This window comes from Alosa sapidissima, chromosome 1, assembly GCF_018492685.1.
Source record: "Alosa sapidissima isolate fAloSap1 chromosome 1, fAloSap1.pri, whole genome shotgun sequence".
In the NCBI taxonomy this organism is placed as follows: domain Eukaryota; kingdom Metazoa; phylum Chordata; class Actinopteri; order Clupeiformes; family Clupeidae; genus Alosa; species Alosa sapidissima.
The window spans coordinates 18,953,428-18,974,036 of record NC_055957.1 but is presented as its reverse complement, the minus strand read 5'-3'; the positions used below and the strand labels follow the sequence as shown (position 1 = coordinate 18,974,036).

Genomic DNA, 20,609 nt, shown 5'->3' with positions numbered 1-20,609 from the left:
TTCTATTTCTGGCAATAACGTACAATATTATGGTGCAACTGTGCACTTTTGACATTTTGTCATTTGAATTTGATGGTCATAACATGACATATTGAAAGTTGCTGTGTAGTGTGAGTTGCTATGTTTTTGGTCACACAGAATGCTCTGAGATTTCAAATGATCCCATGTTTATTTCAGTCTACAGAGCCTAAATGAGCTTTTAGAATGTAAAAGCAATGGGTACGCCTGAGGTCTCAGTTACACTACAGTGCTCTCTATAATCATCTGCTTGATAAATGTCCCTTTTCCTGGATTACATACCGTAGGGTATTTTTTATTTTTTACATCAGAACATAAAAAGAGTCCTTGTCTTGTGATAGTGCACCCCTCACTTGATAGCACACATAATCACTTCAAACAGAAAAACCAGGTAATAGCTGGAAATTGTTAATGGCAAAAGTAGGTAATTGTTTATTGTGCAATATTTAATATATAATCATCATTTTGACAACAGTAACAAGTGTGAGCTTGTCTACTTATTTATATGTACTGTAAATATGCGTCTGTGTTCACTGATTCAGTAATGATACATGGAATAGATATAAGTATAAGTATATACTCTTTTGATCCTATGAGGGAAATTTGGTCTCTGCATTTATCCCAATCCGTGAATTAGTGAAACACAGTGAAGTGAAGCTCACACTAATCCCGGCGCAGTGAGCTGCCTGCAACAACAGCGGCGCTCGGGGAGCAGTGAGGGGTTAGGTGCCTTGCTCAAGAGCACTTCAGCCGTGCCTACTGGTCGGGGTTCGAACCGGCAACCCTCCGGTTACAGGTCCAAAGTGCTAACCAGTAGGCCATGGCTGCCGAGGGAACAGACCTTGAAATGCACAAGCTGGTATTAAGGAAGTCTAAAATGACTCAGAAGAGACCAGGGCAACTATTCCCTGCAATACGCTGAAATTATGCATACCCACCATAGCTAAAAGCAAAGTCATGTTTTCAAGGAGAGTGACAGAACTTGTATGTATGATCTAATTTAGTTTCGATGGCTGCAGTCTTTTTGTAAAGGACAATTGCATTTTTAGAGGGCTTTAGAGACAACAAAGCGTGGGAAGAGAAGGATAGAGGCAGAAGGGGAGAGAATGAGAGATAGAGAGAGAGAGACTGCAAGTCTGTAGGCTGTCTGAACAGGAGACCACTAGACAGGCACGTGGTCTCATGCTCCAAGCACTAAAACTGCAGCGGCTTGTGTGTGTGTGTGTGTGTGTGTGTGTGTGTGTGTGTGTATGTGTGAGTATGAACATGCTGGATGCAGGGAATTGACAGAGGACATTACTGACAGGACACGATTCTCTTCAGGCAAAGTCTTATCTGACTTCTGTTGGAGATTAGCGACTGACTTCCAAACCTGTCACTCAGAATGTCTGTATAGACATAGAGCCTCCTGTTGGTTGGAGAGGGCTGGAGTGTAAAATAAGAAAACAAGCATCTAGATAATTGATGAGTAATTTGTTCCCACATTTTGCAAATACAAGTTGCACTGCACCAGTTTATATAAACATCAGCCAAACCCAGCATGCTGATCTCGATTCGTTTTCCAGTGTTTTGGCATCAGTCTTTGCTGCCCAGCACCTGTGCATTGGATATGCGTGCACTCCTTCTCTACTCTAAGACATGACTATCCCACACTTATACATCTTTAGAGGCTGCCTGCAACAGACATGTGGTCATGACCTTGTTAAGTGGTCCATTGACCTTCAGATAACTTGATTCAGTTCCACTTTATTTATGTATTGTTATAGCACCATTAACAACTGAAATTGTCTGAAGGTGCTTTACAGAGCCCAAAGCCCTAACCCCTAGAGCAGTGTTTCTCAAAGTGTGGTCCGGGGACAACTGGTGGTCCGCAAGCTATCCCAAGTGGTCCGTAAGCAGATGTGGTAAAACATAATATAGATGAGTTGTTTGCAATATTGAACCAACTTGTATGTGAATCCAAACAGTTCTGCAACACTGCCTATGTAAGCTATGCCGATTTAAATCATATGAATCCTCTGACACAATAAGCAAGGTGCAAAGACAATTAGCAAGGTGGTTCAGTGAGTAGGCCTATTGTGTCTATTAGCTAGGTGGTCCGTGATGTTTTTTTTTACTGGTTAAGTGGTCCTTGGTCTGAAAAAGTTTGAGAAACACTGCCCTAGAGGAAGCCCTAGGACAACGGTGGGATGGAAGATCTCCTTTTAAATGGAAGGAAACCTTGCACAGAACCCAGCTCATGGAGATGGACCCATCTGCTTGATGGAGATATGGAGGGAGTGGGCATAATACACAGCCTCTGTTATGGCCTTTTGTTGTGGCGGCGCTTAAAGGCATGACAAGATATAAACATGGAAGGAGCCAGGAGTCTTCACTGGCCTTAGTATGACCTGAGAATGCTGATTACTGCTTCCATGTTTGATCAGTGGAGTTGTTTTGAAAGGAGAAAGGGCCAGATAGTGGCGTGGTAACACTGATTGGGACATTACATTCTGTCTGAGTAGCACCCAAGAAGCAATAACACACCAAAACCAACACCAAAAATCTACTGTAAAAAGATAATATTCTTCAGTTTGGTTTTGCTGATTGAATGTTGACTTTTGGACTTGTGTCTAATGTTGCTTTCTTATGTGGGTATGCACTCAAAATTTGGTCTGTTGATGGTGTGAGGTAGGCTATTCCACATGGATTAGTTCCAACACATAGTTAGACACTCAAGTGATCACACACACAGACACACACACACACACACACACACACACATACATACACCTTTATTTTGGTGTCACTCAGTCCACTCTATCCCGACTTCAGATGGTGCAAAATGCAGCTGCAAGGCTGCTCACCAAGTCTAAAAAGACACAACATATTTCTCCAGTTTTGAAGTCTCTGCAGTTCTCAGATGTACACCAACTATTGGTGCTTTTAAAGCCAAGTTAAAAGAACATATGCTATCAATGGCTTTTAAATGGATTGTGGAATGTAATTTATAGGCTATATATATATATATGAACATATTATTTTAGTTTTATTTTCCTGTTGTGCTTTTTTGTGTCTTGATTCATTTTGTCTTCTATTATCTATTTATTTATCTGTGGAAATCAGAACGAGCTGCTGAAATCCTGTCGACATCCAGTAATGCTGGTTGGCACAAGTCCACCAATGGCTACAGAGCTGGCACTGCTCTTGCTTTTCAGAAATCCATAAAGCAAAATAAAAAAAAGAAATAAGGAAAGAGAAACAAACAAACAGCAAAGACAAAACTAAAAACTACAACTGGGAAATGGAGCGCAAGATTAAGTAGAGATGCCAGTGAAGATGGGCAGCAATGTAAAAAAAACTGGAGTTAGAGCAAGAGAAAAAAAATCAGGTTGAAAAGAAGACAGAAAATTAAGAGACAGGTAGGACAGAAAAAAAGAAAGAATGCAACAGATGGAGGGAATAAGATGACAGACCGTGAAACAGAGATGGAGAGAGGAACAAACAATGGAAAGAGAGACAGCGTGAGATAAAGGGGCGAGCAGCTCTCCTGACACGGAGCCGGCCCTGTCAGCAGACAGTAGACAGATCAAACTTTGACGAGTGTGGAGCGTGGAAGTGGCAGTGGCTGCAGGATACGTCTGCTCTCTGTTTTTCAGTGCGCTTGTTAAACAGCAGCCGGCGCGGGTGGCAACGAACGCGTGTGCCTGCCACAGAGAGCCTCAGGGCTTCGCTCCTCCGCCGCAGCAGACTAATGAAGATGATTTAAAAACACACAGAGAGGGAGAGCAGAGATGGCAGCCAGGCGGAGGTGCCCCGCCATGGCAACTTGATAAGTGCTTCTGAGCATGTTATTTCACACACATTTACTTTCAATTTACTTGTTAGAAAAGATGAGTTTGGGGTTGGGGGGGGGGGGGGGGGGGGGGGGGTGGTGGTGTTCGAACCTTTTCTAAGACAATTTCAAAGAAAATGAGCACATGTGAGAGAAAATATGAAAATGGAAACATTACGTGTCAGGAAGAAGGGCAGCGAAAGTAAATTAAGAAAAAGAAATATTGAAAGGTGAAATGGTTTTCTAATGAGGAAATAGCGTGTGTTACAGGGAGATGAGAGAACGAAGGAAGGAGGGACACAGATGAAAAAGAAACAGATAGAGAGAGAGAGAGAGAGTGAGAGAAAGGGGGGGAGGAGGTTCTTTACATCATCAAAGAGCATACAGCTAACCAGAGAGCAGGTATCTCATCTCATCCTCCTGACCTCAACTGACCTGATTAACACTCACATCATATAAGTGACAATTTAGGGTCTGTCTCCAGGCCTACCTACTCTCCCACACAGAGTGGATGTTATGGATGAAATGTATTCGCTTCGTGTCGGGGCCGTTTTACAACCTCGACAGACCACCGTGTCATCCATTATCCCTTACATCCATGTAGTTCAATGTAGCCGTGGTAACAGATACAGTAAATGGACCAGTCCATGAAGTGTGGACAGGTTTTTGCAGGAAATCCAATCAGTCTGAACACCTGTGAGGTCATCATTTAAGTCACTCACCCTGTTCATAATCCAATGTTAGCCCATCACCATAGCAACAACTAGCACAACACACACAACTGCTTCCACAACCACTGTCACAAATCTCTTGTGTTAAGTGGGACACCTATAGAAAATCACAGGAAATGTGACTCGGTGTCCACCTGGTTCTGGCGCGCTTCTTGCCTGGAGAGCCGATGATGCAGTGAATAGGCCTCGGTAAGCCATCAGTGGGACGCAGGGGTCCACTTGGCAGCCCCCTGTGGATCCATTTGTTTCTGTCTGCCTGGACTTTAAAGGCTAAGCAGCTGGCCATGATGGCCGGCGTGTTATCCTGGTGAGCCGCTGCACGTATCGGTGGATCAGCGGCATCCCCACAGTCCACTGTGCTCAGAGCCAGTGCTGTATCACTGCCATCGCCTTGCCTCGTCTAGCTCCTGCACAACAGCACACAAGACATCTCCGGCCGTTTGTCTTCTATATGACTGGCAGACAGCTGGGAGAGCAGGCAATGGAGAGATGACTAAACGGAGAGGGACAGACAGACAGAGAGACAGACAGACAGAAACTAAAAATGATAGACAAAGAAAATGGAAAAGAGGGAGATAACTACAACACTGAGAAGAGGAGAGAGAATAATTGGGGATGGATGGGAGCGTGGACTGAGAGATTGGAAAGGTGGTGAGAGACAAGAAAAAAATAGAGAGAGGCAGAGATGAGATATTGCCTCAGTTGCAGTGTCGGAAATTGAAGATATTTATAGCTCCACGCGAGCACTGAGAAACCCCCACCCTCCCCTTCCCACCTGTGAGACAGGAGCCACTCAGGACGGAGTTCCTCTGCCAGCCAGCCAATCAGAGGCTCAAACGTGAGCCACTCGACTCAGCAAGTCCTGCCCCCGCTCGATTTGGCACTCAGTCAAAGCTGGAGCACGTGGGGCCAAAAATAGCGCAGCGGCTTGATATTATTTTTATCATCACTACCCAGAGGCTCCGGGCAGAATCTCCTCTCTGCGGAGATACGCTACGTACACAGATACTCTTTTAGCCAACCGTGCAGGCTTGTGACACCGACCCGCAACCCAGCACTGCCATCTCCGAACACTGCAGCTTATTGACAGTGGGTGCACATCCCATAATAGCCTTCCCCTTGGGATGCCCGGTGCCAGTCGAAGAGTTGCTCTGAAAGGTTCTATTGTCATGCGGCCAAGGCTTAAGTTTTCTCCTTTGCTATGTAGAAGGCATTTATTTTATTTTGTGTATGAGGGGTGTTGGGCTGTTGTGTGCAGAGGAGTTGCCTCTCAGTCAATGCCATTGATTCTGACTGGGTTTGCTCTCTAGTGGGGATGAAGACATGAGAAGGGAGAGAAAGGGAACATGAGAAAGGTAGTGCATGAGAGCATCACAGACAGCTAGGGCTTTCAGACATACTGTACATGTAAGACTGGAGGTTCTGCGGATGTTAAACGGTTGGGCTGTATATCTATCTGTATATCAACATAAACGGTCATATGGAAGTCCGAACTTAGCCGGTTGTTCTACTGCTCCCTTCCTAGTATTTCCTCCGGACATAATGTAAATGTGCTGTGTCTGAAGAAAGCTTAGAACATGCGGTTAAAATTCACACCTAGTGAGAGGGCGTGTCGATGACGTTTCTTGTGTGGGTCCATATGGCGGGGGCACTTAAATCTGACTTAAATGCCAGTGCCATGACAGGGGGCATAGTGCTGTCCAGAAAATCTCCAACCTGGAATGTCGCAGACATCACAGAGCTAGGCCTACTGTCCATGAGGGCAGACAGCGTTGTGACAGAACTCATGAAGGGGACGGCAAGAGACACGTTGATGTAGGCCTACAACCGCATCGCAAGGCCAAAAGAATTCAAAAGACCAAATAGAGAGACTCAGAGGAAAATAGAATAAGAAAGAGATAGTATATAAGAGGAAGAGGCAGAGACAGAGAGAGAGAAAGAGAGAGAGAAAATAACATGGGAAAGATGGAGAGTGGGAATGAGTGATTAAGGAGAGAAGGAGGGAAGGAGAGAGGGAGGAATGGTGAAAGGGGGCTGAGTGAGGCAGAGGGAAACGTGCTGAGGGGAAGGTGCTGTCTCAGAGGCGGAGTCAGCCACCCATGGCAATGTAGATTGGCCAGACAAGCATGACTGGCTGATTTTCTCAAGGTGCAGCCTATTTTATCAGCCCATCACAGAGTGGGGACAGCGCTGCCAAAAATCACCCCCACCCCACCCCACCCAAGTCTCTCTCTCCTCCTCATGAACCTCTCCTCTAGGCTCCATCCCTACTATTCAAATCACTAGCCAGCAGACTAGTCGTGGACAAAATGGCTAAAGGCCAAAGGGAATACGTGGAAGTTGTTTACTAGAACTGAGACCTGTTCCACAGTGACATGTACGTTATGTAAAACTGTATTAAATTAAGACTACAATAAGAACACATCTGCTAGGGATAACCACCTGAACACCCGCTGCCACCCGCTACCACTAGCCATAATGGAGTCATCCCTATGTTCCCAGGGTCCTATGATCCCAAAGCCCTATCTATGCCCCCAGGGTCCTATGTTCCCCAGATTAGCATAGCAGATAATGGCAACATGAAAAAGAGACTATATTCCCAGGGTCCTATGTTCCCCAGCTTTATAAAGCACATGCTGGGTTTGTGTTCTTTGTGCTTGTTTCACTGCTGGCTTTCATATCAATTCCATAATAATTAACACCTTCCTATCAGACACATTTCTGATATTGTGCAGGCACATTTACAGTATATGCCAATGATGTTTTCTTTTGGATTTGTTTTTCAGATACATAAAGATGAACACAACTGTATGTGTATTGTAAGTATTTTATTTGACCAAGAACCCCAAAGATGCATTTCACAGGGGGACAGCCCTACGCCCTCACAAACTTAGCGGGCATACCCAACAAAGTCTGTAAGTCGTTGAGGGGGGAGGTGGGTCAAAGAGAGGGCAGCCACTGTGTGTCAATAGAAAATTGTACTGGGGATCATGGACCCTGGGAACATAGGACCTTGGGAACATAGGACCCTGGGAACATAGGACCCTGGGAACATAGGACCTTGGGAACATAGGACCTTGGAAAATAGGGCCGTGGGAAATAAAAAAAAGTATATATATTTGGGAAATTTGGTCTCTGCATTTATCCCAATCCGTGAATTGCTGAACACAGTCAGCACACAGTGAACACACAGTGAGGTGAAGCACACACTAATCCCGGCGCAGTGAGCTGCCTGCAACAACAGCGGCACTCGGGGAGCAGTGAGGGGTTAGGTGCCTTGCTCAAGGGCACTTCAGCCGTGCCTACTGGTCGGGGTTCGAACCGGCAACCGGCTCCGGTTACAAGTCCGAAGCGTTAACCAGTAGGCCACTGCCCCCTAAACACACAAATAGGGCTCTGGGAACATAGGACCTTGGGAACATAGGATCCTGGGAACATAAGACCCTGGGAACATAAGACCTTAGGAACATAAGACCTTGGGAACATAGGACCCTGGGAACATAGGTATGTTCCCTTAATGTTAGCGCTAGCACCGTACCGGTACATAATGAATCAATAACTATGAAAATCTAGTAAATACTGTATCAGTAGTGGTGAAACACCTGCCCTATCACATCCCATGTCTCATTTCCTCTATCTCTCTCATACACTATGTTCACCCTTGTAGAAACACGTACAGTACATACACACATGCACATATTCACACAGAAACAGAATTGTTGTGTGTGTCAACCTACGGAAGTACATCTCTGTTAGTACTGGTTTGGGTTTACCTGAGGACGACAGGCAGACAGGCTGCTGGACACACAGCAGTGGAGGTGGTCTTCAGGGAGCCCTCCTGCACCAGAAACTAGTGATGTAGTACTCGAGACCGGTCTCGAGACCAATTTCTGCTTTCTCGGTCTCGTCTCGGACTCGTTCCTTCAAAGACTCGGCCTTGACTCGGTCTCGGACCACAGTGGGAGGAGAAAGACTCGTAATTTCAGATAGAGTCCTCGAGACCAACACATTTTTTATGTTCATATAAAAAAAACACACAACACATAACAACAATAATAATAAAATGCAATGTTGACCAAGCGGCAGCAAATACATTTGCTGCTAGGGCTAGTCTAGCAACTCTCCGTTGGCTTGTGAGCTCCAGAAATCGAAACTTAATCAGGCCATTGAAATCGTGAATAGAGTCGTTAGGTGGGCTTAACATAATGATTGATGGCAGAGTTGCAACGGTTTAGCTTGAATTCCCTGCTACTTGAAAACAAATCAGATGGATGTTGCTGCTGGCAAACAGTGTGACACGAGTTAAGCTTTTATTATGTTGGCAAACGTTTGAACTAGCCAACTAGCTCCGCTCGTGGGAAATGCATGGGACTCAAAGCACTGCCGCTGTCCTACAGAGGGAATTTGAAAGACAACTGATTATCCCGCCCCTCGGACTGAGCACTGTGAACGGTGAGTGCCCAGACCCTACATTTTAATGTGGGTCTGGCTCGCCAGGCTAATGTTGACCAGCATTATTTAAAAATGACATCCCATGGTGCAATGCAAAGATACTGCCGTCAGAGCTGTTTATTTATCTCTATGGCTCTGCTGCCGGTGAGTGTCTGTAGGTCAGCATAGTCCATATTAAGACGTTAAGAATGCTCCTCTAAACAATTCCCAATCTAGCTTAGTCTGTAGGCCTAATGGTTGATTATTAACTGGGGTGATATTAAATTATGAATATGAAAACTGACATGTTTTTATGGTCTTGGTCTCGACTCCTAAAGGACTCTGTCTCGACTCGGACTTGCTTCCTCAAAGACTCGGTCTTGACTCAGACTCGACTGTATTTGGAAACCAACAGACTCGGTCTCGACTCGGTCTAGACCCTTCAAAGACTCGGTCTTGACTCGGACTCGGCATAGGCGGTCTCGTCCCCATCACTACCAGAAACCATTACACTCAATTACAGCTTAGTGGAGTGGAGACTATGCAGCATTACTGTGTGTGTGTGTGTGTGTGTGTGTGTGTGTGTGTGTGTGTGTGTGTGTGTTTGATGTGTGCATTGCATTCATGATCACATTTATGTGTGTGTGTGTGCATGTGTCTTTTTATGCGTGTATTTAATTATTACTAGGTGTATGATTATCCCTTTATGTACGTGTGTGTGTGTGTGTGTGTGTGTGTGTGTGTGTGTATATCTGTGTGTCTGTGTGTGTCTCCAGGTTTACAGAAAGCATTACTTGTTGTTACCATCTGTATTTCATTCTGTCCCTCTGTCTGGGCTCCTCCTCTCTAGTCCAGACTGGTTGACCCCACTTGCCTCTCCTCCTACGGTAGGAAGTCCAAGGATAAAAACCCAAGCTGTTGATCACCCTGACAGCCAATGGACAGATGGTGACAGCTCAAGATTTTTGAAGATGCACCAAACATGACTTTTCATGCTTGACTTGTCAGTTCTTAGACATCATGGTTTGACCTTAAACATCCTTGTTTTCTTTATCATCCCTAAAGAAAATGTCCTTACTTGTGATAGTCCTCAGGGGTGAAAAAGTATCTTTTTTTTTTTTTTTTGTCTATTTCTATAATCCCTTATGGGTCACGATTCCTGAGTCAGAGATGGCAGCCCTGCTGAAGATGACTGATTGGGTTTGACTGGACTTCAGCACAGTCCAACTCATTCCAGACTCAGGGTATCTGTTTTGGACGACTAACGGATCAATGACAGTGGTGTCAAGGAATGTGTTCAATAATGTCAATTTCAACTGACATCACATTCATGTGTGGCCATGCATTTTATTGCACTGTAAGTACCGAGGTGGGGTGGCCCAGGTAGTTGTCAGGGAGATGGATAGAGCTGGTTGGGTTTTGTACAGCTGATGTGTGAGTTATGAGGCCAGGCAAAGCGATTGCTCTTGCTGGGCTAAAGGTGTCGTGATGATTGACAGATGTGGCCTTTTCACAGTGCACTCATAATTGCCAGACAGTTGCGTGTTTCCCCCTTACAACCAAGCCAGAGGGAGGTGTGGTTTTTGCGGGTGTCTGGTTATTTGGAAACGAAAAACAGAGACAGACTGCAGATTTATTTCTTAAAGGGGGGGCTTTGTGTATTTGTTAGACAGATAGTAGAATACATTCTGTCTCTCTCTCTCTCTCTCTCTCTCTCTGTTTTGGGGGAGAGATAGAGTGTGTGTATGTGTGTATGGGGTGTTTGTATCTGCGTGTGCACGTGTTTTGAGTATGTGTGTGTGTATTTGTGTAATTGTGTACTGCAGTCAGCTTTATAAAGTTTAGCAGGGCACGGTGAACCTGTTTGAGGGAGTGAGATACCCAGTGCAGCAGTGGACTGACAGACGCTGAGTTTTCACTCCTCTCTTACATAATCACACCATTCCACACCGGCCGCACCCCCTGTCCACTCCGACTCTCACCGACTGGACCTAACAAGACACCCTGGACCTTTCAGCGCCAGTGGCCACAGGCTATTTCAGGCATCTGCTTCATTTCGAAAAGGCTGGCAATGTAACAATCAAAATCCAATTCCTTTACAGTCTGTCACAATCTAAGGCTGCCAGACTGCCAGGGAGAGGGGCAAGTGTGGATAGCTTTTTACAGTGATATAATGCTCTATTGAAATGAGCCAAACAAATAAACTACATACAGACACATGCACACAGATAGACATACTGTATAGATGTGGACTTGGGCAAATGTACACAGCTGAACAGTCACACAAGATCTTTAATGAGAGAGGGATGCCCATCAATTAGAAGTAGGTATGCAGGACAGTTAATAAGAAGTTGGACATCATCAGTGAGAACTGAAGAGTTCTGCCTCCAATCCAGTACTGATATGTGTGTGAAACACAGAATTAAATTGACACCGACATTCGATTTTGGGGGGAATCACACAATACCACACAGTTTTTCTTATCTAAAAGGTTGTGTCGCCATCTCCTGGTTATTGTGAGGAACAACAAAGACAGATTACAGTAATGCCCAAGTAACCAAGCAATATTCACACGTCACAGCACAAATCCGGAGCACATCTGTTCAATTATACTGAACCTAATAAATTTTGACAAGGTATCATTTAATATTCATGAGAACCTTTTGCCCAATTTTCAGTGCAAGTTTTGTTTACTGTAATGGTTTGCGGCTTGATGCCATTTAGAATGTTAATCGGATCCATGAAGCATGAGATTCAAAGCCAGTCCTGGGGATTGCAGCGCACACTATTCATACATCTCCCAGACTCTGTATGGCTCACCCAGCCCAGCTCTATGCAGATGACTGACACCAGCAGTCTGTCATGTCAGACACAAGCCACAACAGCTGAAGACCTTTTTCCACTTCATCATTTTGATTCTCATCTATACTCATGCAATGCTCAGGCATTTTCCCCATAGTAATACCATGAGGCGAACATATGGTTCAAGATCAGTTGTTAACGGAGTGCTTTATTGTGGGTAGATTTGAAGGACATTTATGCTTGCCCTTAGTGCACATGCCAACTGTTCCATTACGTATGTCACAACGTGTCAGTGTCTGGCGACTGTGTGGGCGTGCGTGTGTGTGTGTGTTTGTTTGTGTGTGTGTGTGTGTGTGTGTGTGTGTGAATGAGAAAGAGTACTTATTGTTGTGTGGAGGAATTGTGTGTGGATGTATAAATGAATAGTGTATTTTGTTTGTATTTGTATGTGTGTATGTGTGTCTGAGAGAGAGAGAAAGAGTGTATTTGTGTGTGTGCCTGTGTGTGTGTGTGTGTGTGTGTGTGTGTGTGTGTGTGTGTGTGTGTTTGTGTCTGTGTGGACATTGCCTAGTCTAGACAATATTAAACTTTCAGTGTCTGAAAAGTGGTGTTTGCAAAAGTGTGTTTCTCCCCCATTTTTCTTAGCAGCCAGGTTGATAAATGGAGTGATTTGAGTTCCAATCAGCACATTTGGCGAGGTTGAGCATGTCTGAAAGTTATGGGGCAAATAGCTGAACCGCGAAATGAAGCCCTCAGGGAAAGATGTGCAAAACAAAAATGCACATATCATACACACACAAACACACCTACACACACACACACACACACACACACACACACACACACACACACACACACACACACACACACACAGAGACTCATTTCAGGTGGCTTACCCAATTATTCTGTCTGACGAGGTGGAACACGGTCAAGCAGGTTTTACAAATTCCTTTACAATCCCATCTGAGCAAAAGAATAAATATTGAATGACTTATTGATTACATGAGTGGAGCACCTGCCTGAATGGCCTTATCAAGGGACAGTGTTTATCTGATTATTCTTGACTGCCTGAGCTTCTCCGCATGCCTGAAAGTCTTTGTGGGCAGAATGGTGTAATCACATTCGCACATGGTAAGTCAATACTCCAATGTGATAAGCTAAATCAATGTTTTACACAAACACCTGTGCAGCAACACAGGTGTGTGCCTAAAGGCCAGGTCCCGGACTCATGTTGATCAAAACAGCCATGCCTCCTCAGTTTCAGTCAGAGAGGAGGTTTAATACTGAAACTTGGGGGGTATAGTCCAAGTAGGTGGTTAAGTGACAAACTTTTCTTAGTTAAGTAAGTTGTAAACCTCCTACAACAAGAGCCCTATATGCCATTGTTTTGTTAGGAGAATGAAGCCATGTAGCTCCTCTATTAGGAGGTTTACCACTTACTCTAAGTTAACTTAACCAGGTTTGTCACTAAATCATGTGCTTGGAATACCCCCTGTCTCTGAGATTTGATACATAGTTTGTTTTGTTTTTGTTTTGAATTGTAAGTTTCATAGAGTTTCATAATGCATGTCCTGGAAAGCTAGTAGGAACAATGTGTATTCATCTGGCCTTATTATGACCATATGCCATTAAAATATACCTAGTTATGTGATACATTTTGTATTGTTACTGGCAAGAATTAACACTACACTCTTAAAACGAATGTGTTGAAATGTTGGAATGTGTTGAAATATTTTAACACATCTCAATGTCCAAATAAGGACAACAGAGTTTGTGTTGTAACACATTGCTTTTGTTATTTGTTTTAGGTACACAGTATGTGTTGAAAATAACACAACTTGTGTTGTTTTTTTAACACATCTCTATGTCCAGCCCAACACAGTTTTGTACACTAATTAGATTCCGCAGTACACACTACATACTGCTACTGTGCTATGGAAACCACACAGTGAGAACTGAAAGTGATTCAATACTTGCCAATGTATAGACACGCAACACGGTAATCAGTTGAATAACTTGTAATGATTCATTTAACATGGCAGAGGTTGACTTTAAATGAGAGTTTGTTATGATTTTTAGAAATTTAATGGAAACAGTGTCACTTTACACAAAGTTCATGTACTGAGAACCTGCATGTCTGTGTCAGACATGCAGACATCAGAAGGCCCAATAATAATATGGACCAACAACTGGCACATAAAAATACATTTTAAAATGGAAATGTCTTCTAGTGGTTCTGAAAACATCCCTTTTACAAGTATGGAAATGAGTAATTCAGCAAAATTCCAGCAAAATTCTCTTTAGTGCCAGATTTTAGAGATAATTGTGAGTGTAGCTGTTTGAGTCCAATGTATATTTTAGAGACACAGGAGTCAATAGTCAGCTTTACTCTTGACCTGTTCAGTTTGACATTTATTTTGACATTTTTTAGGAAGCCAAAGAGTCCCTCGGCCGAGTTTTGTTGTTGAGTCCTTATTCTGTGTCTCAGTGCCATTTTGTGTGGGTTAGCTGGCGATCGGAGTAAATAAGAAAGATGTTACATCCTGTTATTGTGCAAATGCTGTACTCTTGTGGCTTTTATATTTGAAGCCTCAGCCATAGCTTGGCAACAGAATACAAGAGAAAGTGTTTTAAATTAATGTATGCCCTTCAGTAGAAGTTGTGGTTAATTACTTTTCAAAGGACTAAAGGTGATCCAATAAGGCACCAATGGGGCACAGTCAAAGGCTCTCAGTCAAGCCATCTCTGGAGTCATGAAATTTAGACCAACTTACAGCTGCACCAAAGATTATAGATATTTAAAATATGTTATTGTGTTACTAGGCAACATAGAGGCTGAAGGGCTATGGCCACAACAGTTGACTTACTTCGAGGTCATTTTTTCTCAGGTGAGCATACATCTTTTTGGACATTTGTAATGGTGATGTAAAGTCAAAAATAGCTTTCCAAACAGATGTTGATGCATATGTTTTCAAACATATCATGAAACTAACCTGGTCAAATATTGTACAAGGAAGCTTTTATCAGCAGTACTGTATGGCAGTGGGCTCAGACCTTCAACATTCAACATTTGCGATGTTCATGTTTGTGCTGTTTAGAAACTGAGATTACAAATCCACTCCTTATCTCACTGAGATAAAACACCACTGAATGGGCCAAACCTGAAAAATACAAAAAGCCCTTCCATGAAAATGTCCTAAATCAAAAGTACAGTCACACTGACTTGTTATCAACCGAAAGACATAGGATCTCTTTCCAAAGCACAGGTAAGACATTTGTCACTAAATGTTCACTCATATAATCTCGTCAATAATTTTGTTTGACCAATGCAGAGCGATAAATTCTTTAAAAATATATGTGTTTTCAAAATCTTGGACTTGACCTTTTCCAGATTTCAGTTTTTACCAATCTAAAAGACGTGACTAAGCGAAACTTGCCAGTTGTCATATTATAAGTTTAGCCATTGGGATGGTGCAGGTGGAATTGTTAAGTGCATTAATTGATCCGTAAATCTTAAGAGAATTCAAGGCTGAAATCATGACTAAAAGCCATTGCATGGTTTTGGTGTCTAACAGTGAACAATATGGCCTTGGTCATTACATGTCAGAGGCTGGTAAAGATATACTGTAGGAGTGACAATCTTGTTGGTAGCTGCCATAGTATTGAAGTACAGTTTGTCTGATCATTTATTCTTAACATTTAAGAATTGTTTTGAGATGCATTCCTTGCAATAAACTTAACTTACTCATGGTATCATAGTATTCAGTTAAATGTATTTAGCTACAAGTATTCACTTAGAATGAAATCACAAAAATACAAACATTAAGAGATAGAAAATTAGCATCCAAAGTAATTCACCAAGTGACTCTTGACAGCAGGGTTGTGCAAAATTCCAGAATTGAATTGAAAATGGCTCTTAAATTCCAATTAAATTCATGAATTTCACTTGCATTTCAATTGAGGTATAGCAAACAGGAAGCAGAATTGCAATTCGAATGTTGCACAACCCTGCTTGACAGTCACTCAGTGCTAGCTTATGTCTTTGTTACAACTATTACTTTTTTTACTTTGGCATTACTAATAAATAATGCAACAATCCACTTGTAAAACATTTCTATGTACACATAGCCATAATCTATGATAGTTTGTGCCTAGCATAGTCACAAAAATGAACAAAATCAATAATTACTCATAAATTAGAGGACGTAAGTGTTACCATTCATTTACCATTTCATTTATTTCTTTTAAGGATCTCCATGGATTGGAAGCAATCAGTTTCCCATCTCATGCTCTTTCTACCGTTGGTTTTCACCCTTGAGATTCAGACCATCAACTCCATAAATGAGCTGAAAGAAGATGACTTTGGAAAATCCTTCCCCCAACATGGCCTCCTGCTCCTTTACTGGTTCACCTCCCTCATAGATATCGACCAAATTGGCATCATTCGCTTCAAGAAAGGAAGTTATGATCTGGTCACTGACTACCCATTTCAACTTATAGAAAACCCAGGTTACCTTCCATACATCATTCCAACGGGACAAAGAGCTTACTACTCAGTCGATGACTTGGAAGATGGTTTTGTCAACTACTTGCCTTTTTACATCACCCAAGACTTTTACAATTTCAAAAACCACGAGGGACAAACTGTAGACAGGCTCATCATTGTGATAGATAAGTGGTACACACCAGTCAGGGTAGACCAGGTGTATATCTCCGAGGCATCGAAATACAACCCTCCAAATGTGACCAATGGCAATATCACTGCCACGTACAAAGTGGGTGCCCAGGTCCTTCGTCAGATCGCAACTCTGACCAACCCACTGGACTGCCAGAACAAGTTCTTGAAGGAGATCTTCCCTCACCTCGGCTTCGGTCTGACTCTTGCTGAGAGCATGTTTGGTCAGCCGGGTCTCCCCTTGTTCCTGGCGTTATCAGGATATGACCTCGAGGGCCGATACAATATCACAGCGCAAACGTGGTCCTGCCCGCTGGTGCCAGCTGAGGGCAGGAAATCCTTGTGCGACACCAGTAAGCTAGAGCTGGCCATCAGGACCAACCATGACGGCCACGCCGTAATCAGCTGGCACGGACTACCCAGCAGCATCTTGAAATCACACACCACGGTGGCACTGTTCCAGAGCAGTGACCGCGGCGGCCCATTGGTGGAAAAGAGGATCGACGGTCAGGCGTCGGGCGCTCTGGAGACTGCGGTGGCCCTCGACTCCGGCCTCCAGATCCACCTGATCAAACAGGATGTCAGCGACACCACCATCTGGCGAGGCCCCACGTTCAGCGATGCCAACCGGCAGCTTCCTGTGCAGGTGGGAAACGCCAGCGCCAGCCTGATGCTCTTCACGCGCAAAGGCTACGCCGCAGCCCGACTCTTCATTAGGAAGAGCTACGCCACCTGGAAGGACGACTTCTATTACTCTTGGGTGGCCTTCTATTCCAGTCCCGACGAGACCAATGAGAACTACTTGAGCCGCCAGTGGCAATGGGTCACTCATTTCAGAAAACATAAACTTCTCAGTCTGGTCATCTATGATGTTTATGAGTATGTATCTGGAACGGCCATCACCCCAGGTATCCAGGCACGTTTTTTTTTAAGTGAATATGATGAGGTGGCTCGTACAAAGGCATGGGATATGTGAGATGGCCTATATATATATATATATATATATATATATATATAGAGAGAGAGAGAGAGAGAGAGAGAGGGAGGGAGAGAGAGAGAAAGAGAGAGAGAGAGAGAGAGAAATGGCATGAGCTTTAGAAAGTCATTAAAAATATTCCATGATCATGGATGTTTGTCCTTTAACTCAATTATTTTCTATTTTATGATGTAATATTGATTGGTGAATTATAAGGTAGTTTGTCTGAAATGTGATTTTTGTGAAAAAGGAAATGTGAAAATTTGCTTTCTTTATGAAATTCTAATTATGACTTCTGAGCCTTAGTGACAAGTTGGTATAATTTAATAATTTAATCACCACCACCACCAACATACCAGGCAAGTCAATTCTCATTCAAAACCTTAATGTTATCTTCATGCTCCAGGTTAGTCCGATCTCTGTGAAATAGCACACTATGTTTTCACATTGATAATCAGATATCTCATTTATTACATCTTGTTGAGTTTGACACACATAAATGTATTTCATCTTAAGCTATTCAGTATCTTACAGGAAAACATCATTTCAAAGTTCTGCAAGTTCTTAATAGATGTCTTTTAATATCAGGAAATTGGACTCACATAAACCAAAGGTATGCTCACATTATGTGAGTCCATGAACTGTTTTAACTAGAAGGAGTTGTCCTACAATAAATGAGAGTGGTAAACCAGTTTTCTCTTCTGGTCTTCTGTGAAATACAGACCATGTTGTTCAGTTTCAGGCTGCAATCCTCCATAACATGGTGGTCTCTCAATATTCAACCATTCTGTCTAGCACCATGAGGAATCCTACCACTGTATGGCTGAGTCGAATAAAAGCTTAAGCCGTTGGTTGTGCTCTGAAATGACTGAAGCCACCTCAGAGTGTTTAAGCACAGTATGCTAATTGTATTATTCCCCAAACTTTACAGACCACACACACACACACACACACACACACACACACACACACACACACACTCATACACACACACACACACACACACACACACACACACACACACTCACACACACATACACACACACACACACACACACACACACACACACACACACACACACACACACACACACACACACACACACACACACTTCCAGTTTCAACTTGCATTGATAAAGGTGTGTGACTGAAAGTATACAGATTACAGTAAAAGGATTTTGGCCCTTGGGCCTTATACAGTATATGTTGGGAAACTATTTACCAGCTGCTTAGCTTGATCAGCAACAATTCTTGCTCAAATGACATTCTCACTCTCCATTGCACCAATTTCAGAAAAAAAGACTCAAATTCATGGTAGAGGAATGTATATATATATATATATAAGAAAAAGGGTAAAAGTTAGGTGACTAATGCCCTCATTCATCATGATCATAACAGAATTATCAAATGAAAGACAAATCTGTGATTGAAATGTTATGCCTCCATGGGTTTAAGTTCTACAGAGGCATTTCTTCAGTTCTACAAACTGGACCTGAACCCTTAACATGTGATGTAATCATTATCTCTTTACAGAAGCAATTGCATACACTGAAGTGAATTACTGTATATCAACCTTTGTTCATACAAAACTGATACATTTCCATCATCAAAAAGTCATCAGATGATATTTTTTATCAGATGTTGGGCAATTGCATGCAAAACTGTCACATCCATAACGCCAACACATTGCCATGGTATTTAGTTGGCATTATGGATGTGACAGTTTTGCGTGGAATTGCCCTGTTATTTTTTTTTGCTAATAAGGAAGCTGGTCTCTTTTGTGAAAATGGTCAGACCACCTGAAGACTGATTTCTGATACTGTTTCATTTTCTATCAGCCTGAAATGTTATCAGGATATTTGGCTCATGTAAACCAAAGGTATGCTCATGTTACAGAGTTCACCAAAGTCCACGAAAAACAGGATGCACCTCAACACATTATAATTTTATGTTTGGTGTGGATAACCTTTACTGGCCTGCACAGAGTCCTGGCCTCAACCCTATAGAACACCTTTGGGATGAATTAGAGCGAAGACCCAGTCCTTCTTGTCCAACATCAGTGTGTGACCTCACAATTGCGCTCTGAAGAATTGTAAAAAAAATCCCATAAACACACTCCTAAACCTTACGGAAAGCCTTTCCAGAAGAGTTGAAGCTGCTATAGCTGCAAAGGGTGGACCGATGTCATATTAATCCCTGAATTAAGAATAGGATGTCACTTAAGTTCATATGTGAGTCAAGGTAGGTGACCCAATACTTTTGGCAATATAGTGTATGTACTGTATCCTTACTGAAATTAAATCTTACAGTTTTTTCTGAATGCTTAAACACATTTTTTGTAACTATGGCTTTTTTTGCAAAACTCTACACACAAATGGCAAAACCACTCACTGAGTTCGCAAAACTAAAAGCACAAACACTGCTTTGCACTCAGTTTGCAATTTTGTAACACACACTTTGCACAACTGTAGGCACAATGGCTATTATTTACACTATTTTGCCAACTCTCTGGCACACTTTCTCATGTGAAAACTGTTTTAGATAATTAGTTCACTTTGCAATCAGCACTATAAATAAGCCACAGGTAATGTAAAATGGGTACGATGGAGTGAGCAGGAAGAGTGAGAAGAGAAAAAAACAGTCTACATGTGGGGATATTGTCATGTCAGGCCTGGATACGTCATTCCAGAATATATTTTTCCCGGTGCCTTGGACTAGGACATTGCATGTGATGTAGACAGAATTTTGAGAGAGACGACCCGATGTAGACTGATTTGTTTTGTCTCAGTGAAATGCTATTTTGTGTTTTGACTTGGAAAAACACACTTGTGTTTGTTTTGATGTGTGTAAATAAACACTAGTACTTGAAGTTGGGATCCCTGTATGTTTACAGAACTATGACAAAAGTATGACCTCAAACTGACATAGTCTACCTTGTGCACAGAGAAAGCAAAAGCCAGATGTGTTTTTTATTCATACCATCAGTGTGTTGTTGGCACATTGTGTGCTTACTATTGTGATGGCTTGTGTTTACTGTTAGATACGAAAACACCATTTTTACGAAGGTGTGAAGAGTTAAGCAAGGTGTGTTAGCTTTTGCAAGAGAACTACAATGTTTTGCTGATTGGGTGAGAGGTTTTGCCATTTGTGTGTAGAGTTTTG

General features: G+C 42.7%; 1 protein-coding gene across 2 annotated transcripts; it reads left to right on the top strand.

Moving 5' to 3' along the window:
• Nucleotides 1-14,634: 14,634 nt before the first annotated feature.
• Nucleotides 14,635-17,447, top strand: LOC121717396. Of its 2 annotated transcripts, XM_042102544.1 has the most exons (3): nt 14,635-14,684; nt 14,895-15,062; nt 16,046-17,447. In XM_042102544.1, exon 3 carries the CDS (start codon nt 16,053-16,055, stop codon nt 17,445-17,447), a length of 1,395 nt encoding a protein of 464 aa, XP_041958478.1. In that variant the 5' UTR covers nt 14,635-14,684; nt 14,895-15,062; nt 16,046-16,052. The 2 variants fall into 2 exon arrangements, with proteins under 2 accessions (XP_041958478.1, XP_041958479.1); XM_042102545.1 differs by lacking the exon at nt 14,895-15,062 and having other exon boundaries at nt 14,642-14,684.
• Nucleotides 17,448-20,609: the final 3,162 nt, after the last annotated feature.

Coding starts and splice junctions, on each gene's coding strand:
- LOC121717396 (XM_042102544.1), top strand. CDS start 16,053: ATGGATTGGAAGCAATCAGTTTCCCATCTCATGCTCTTTCTACCGTTG.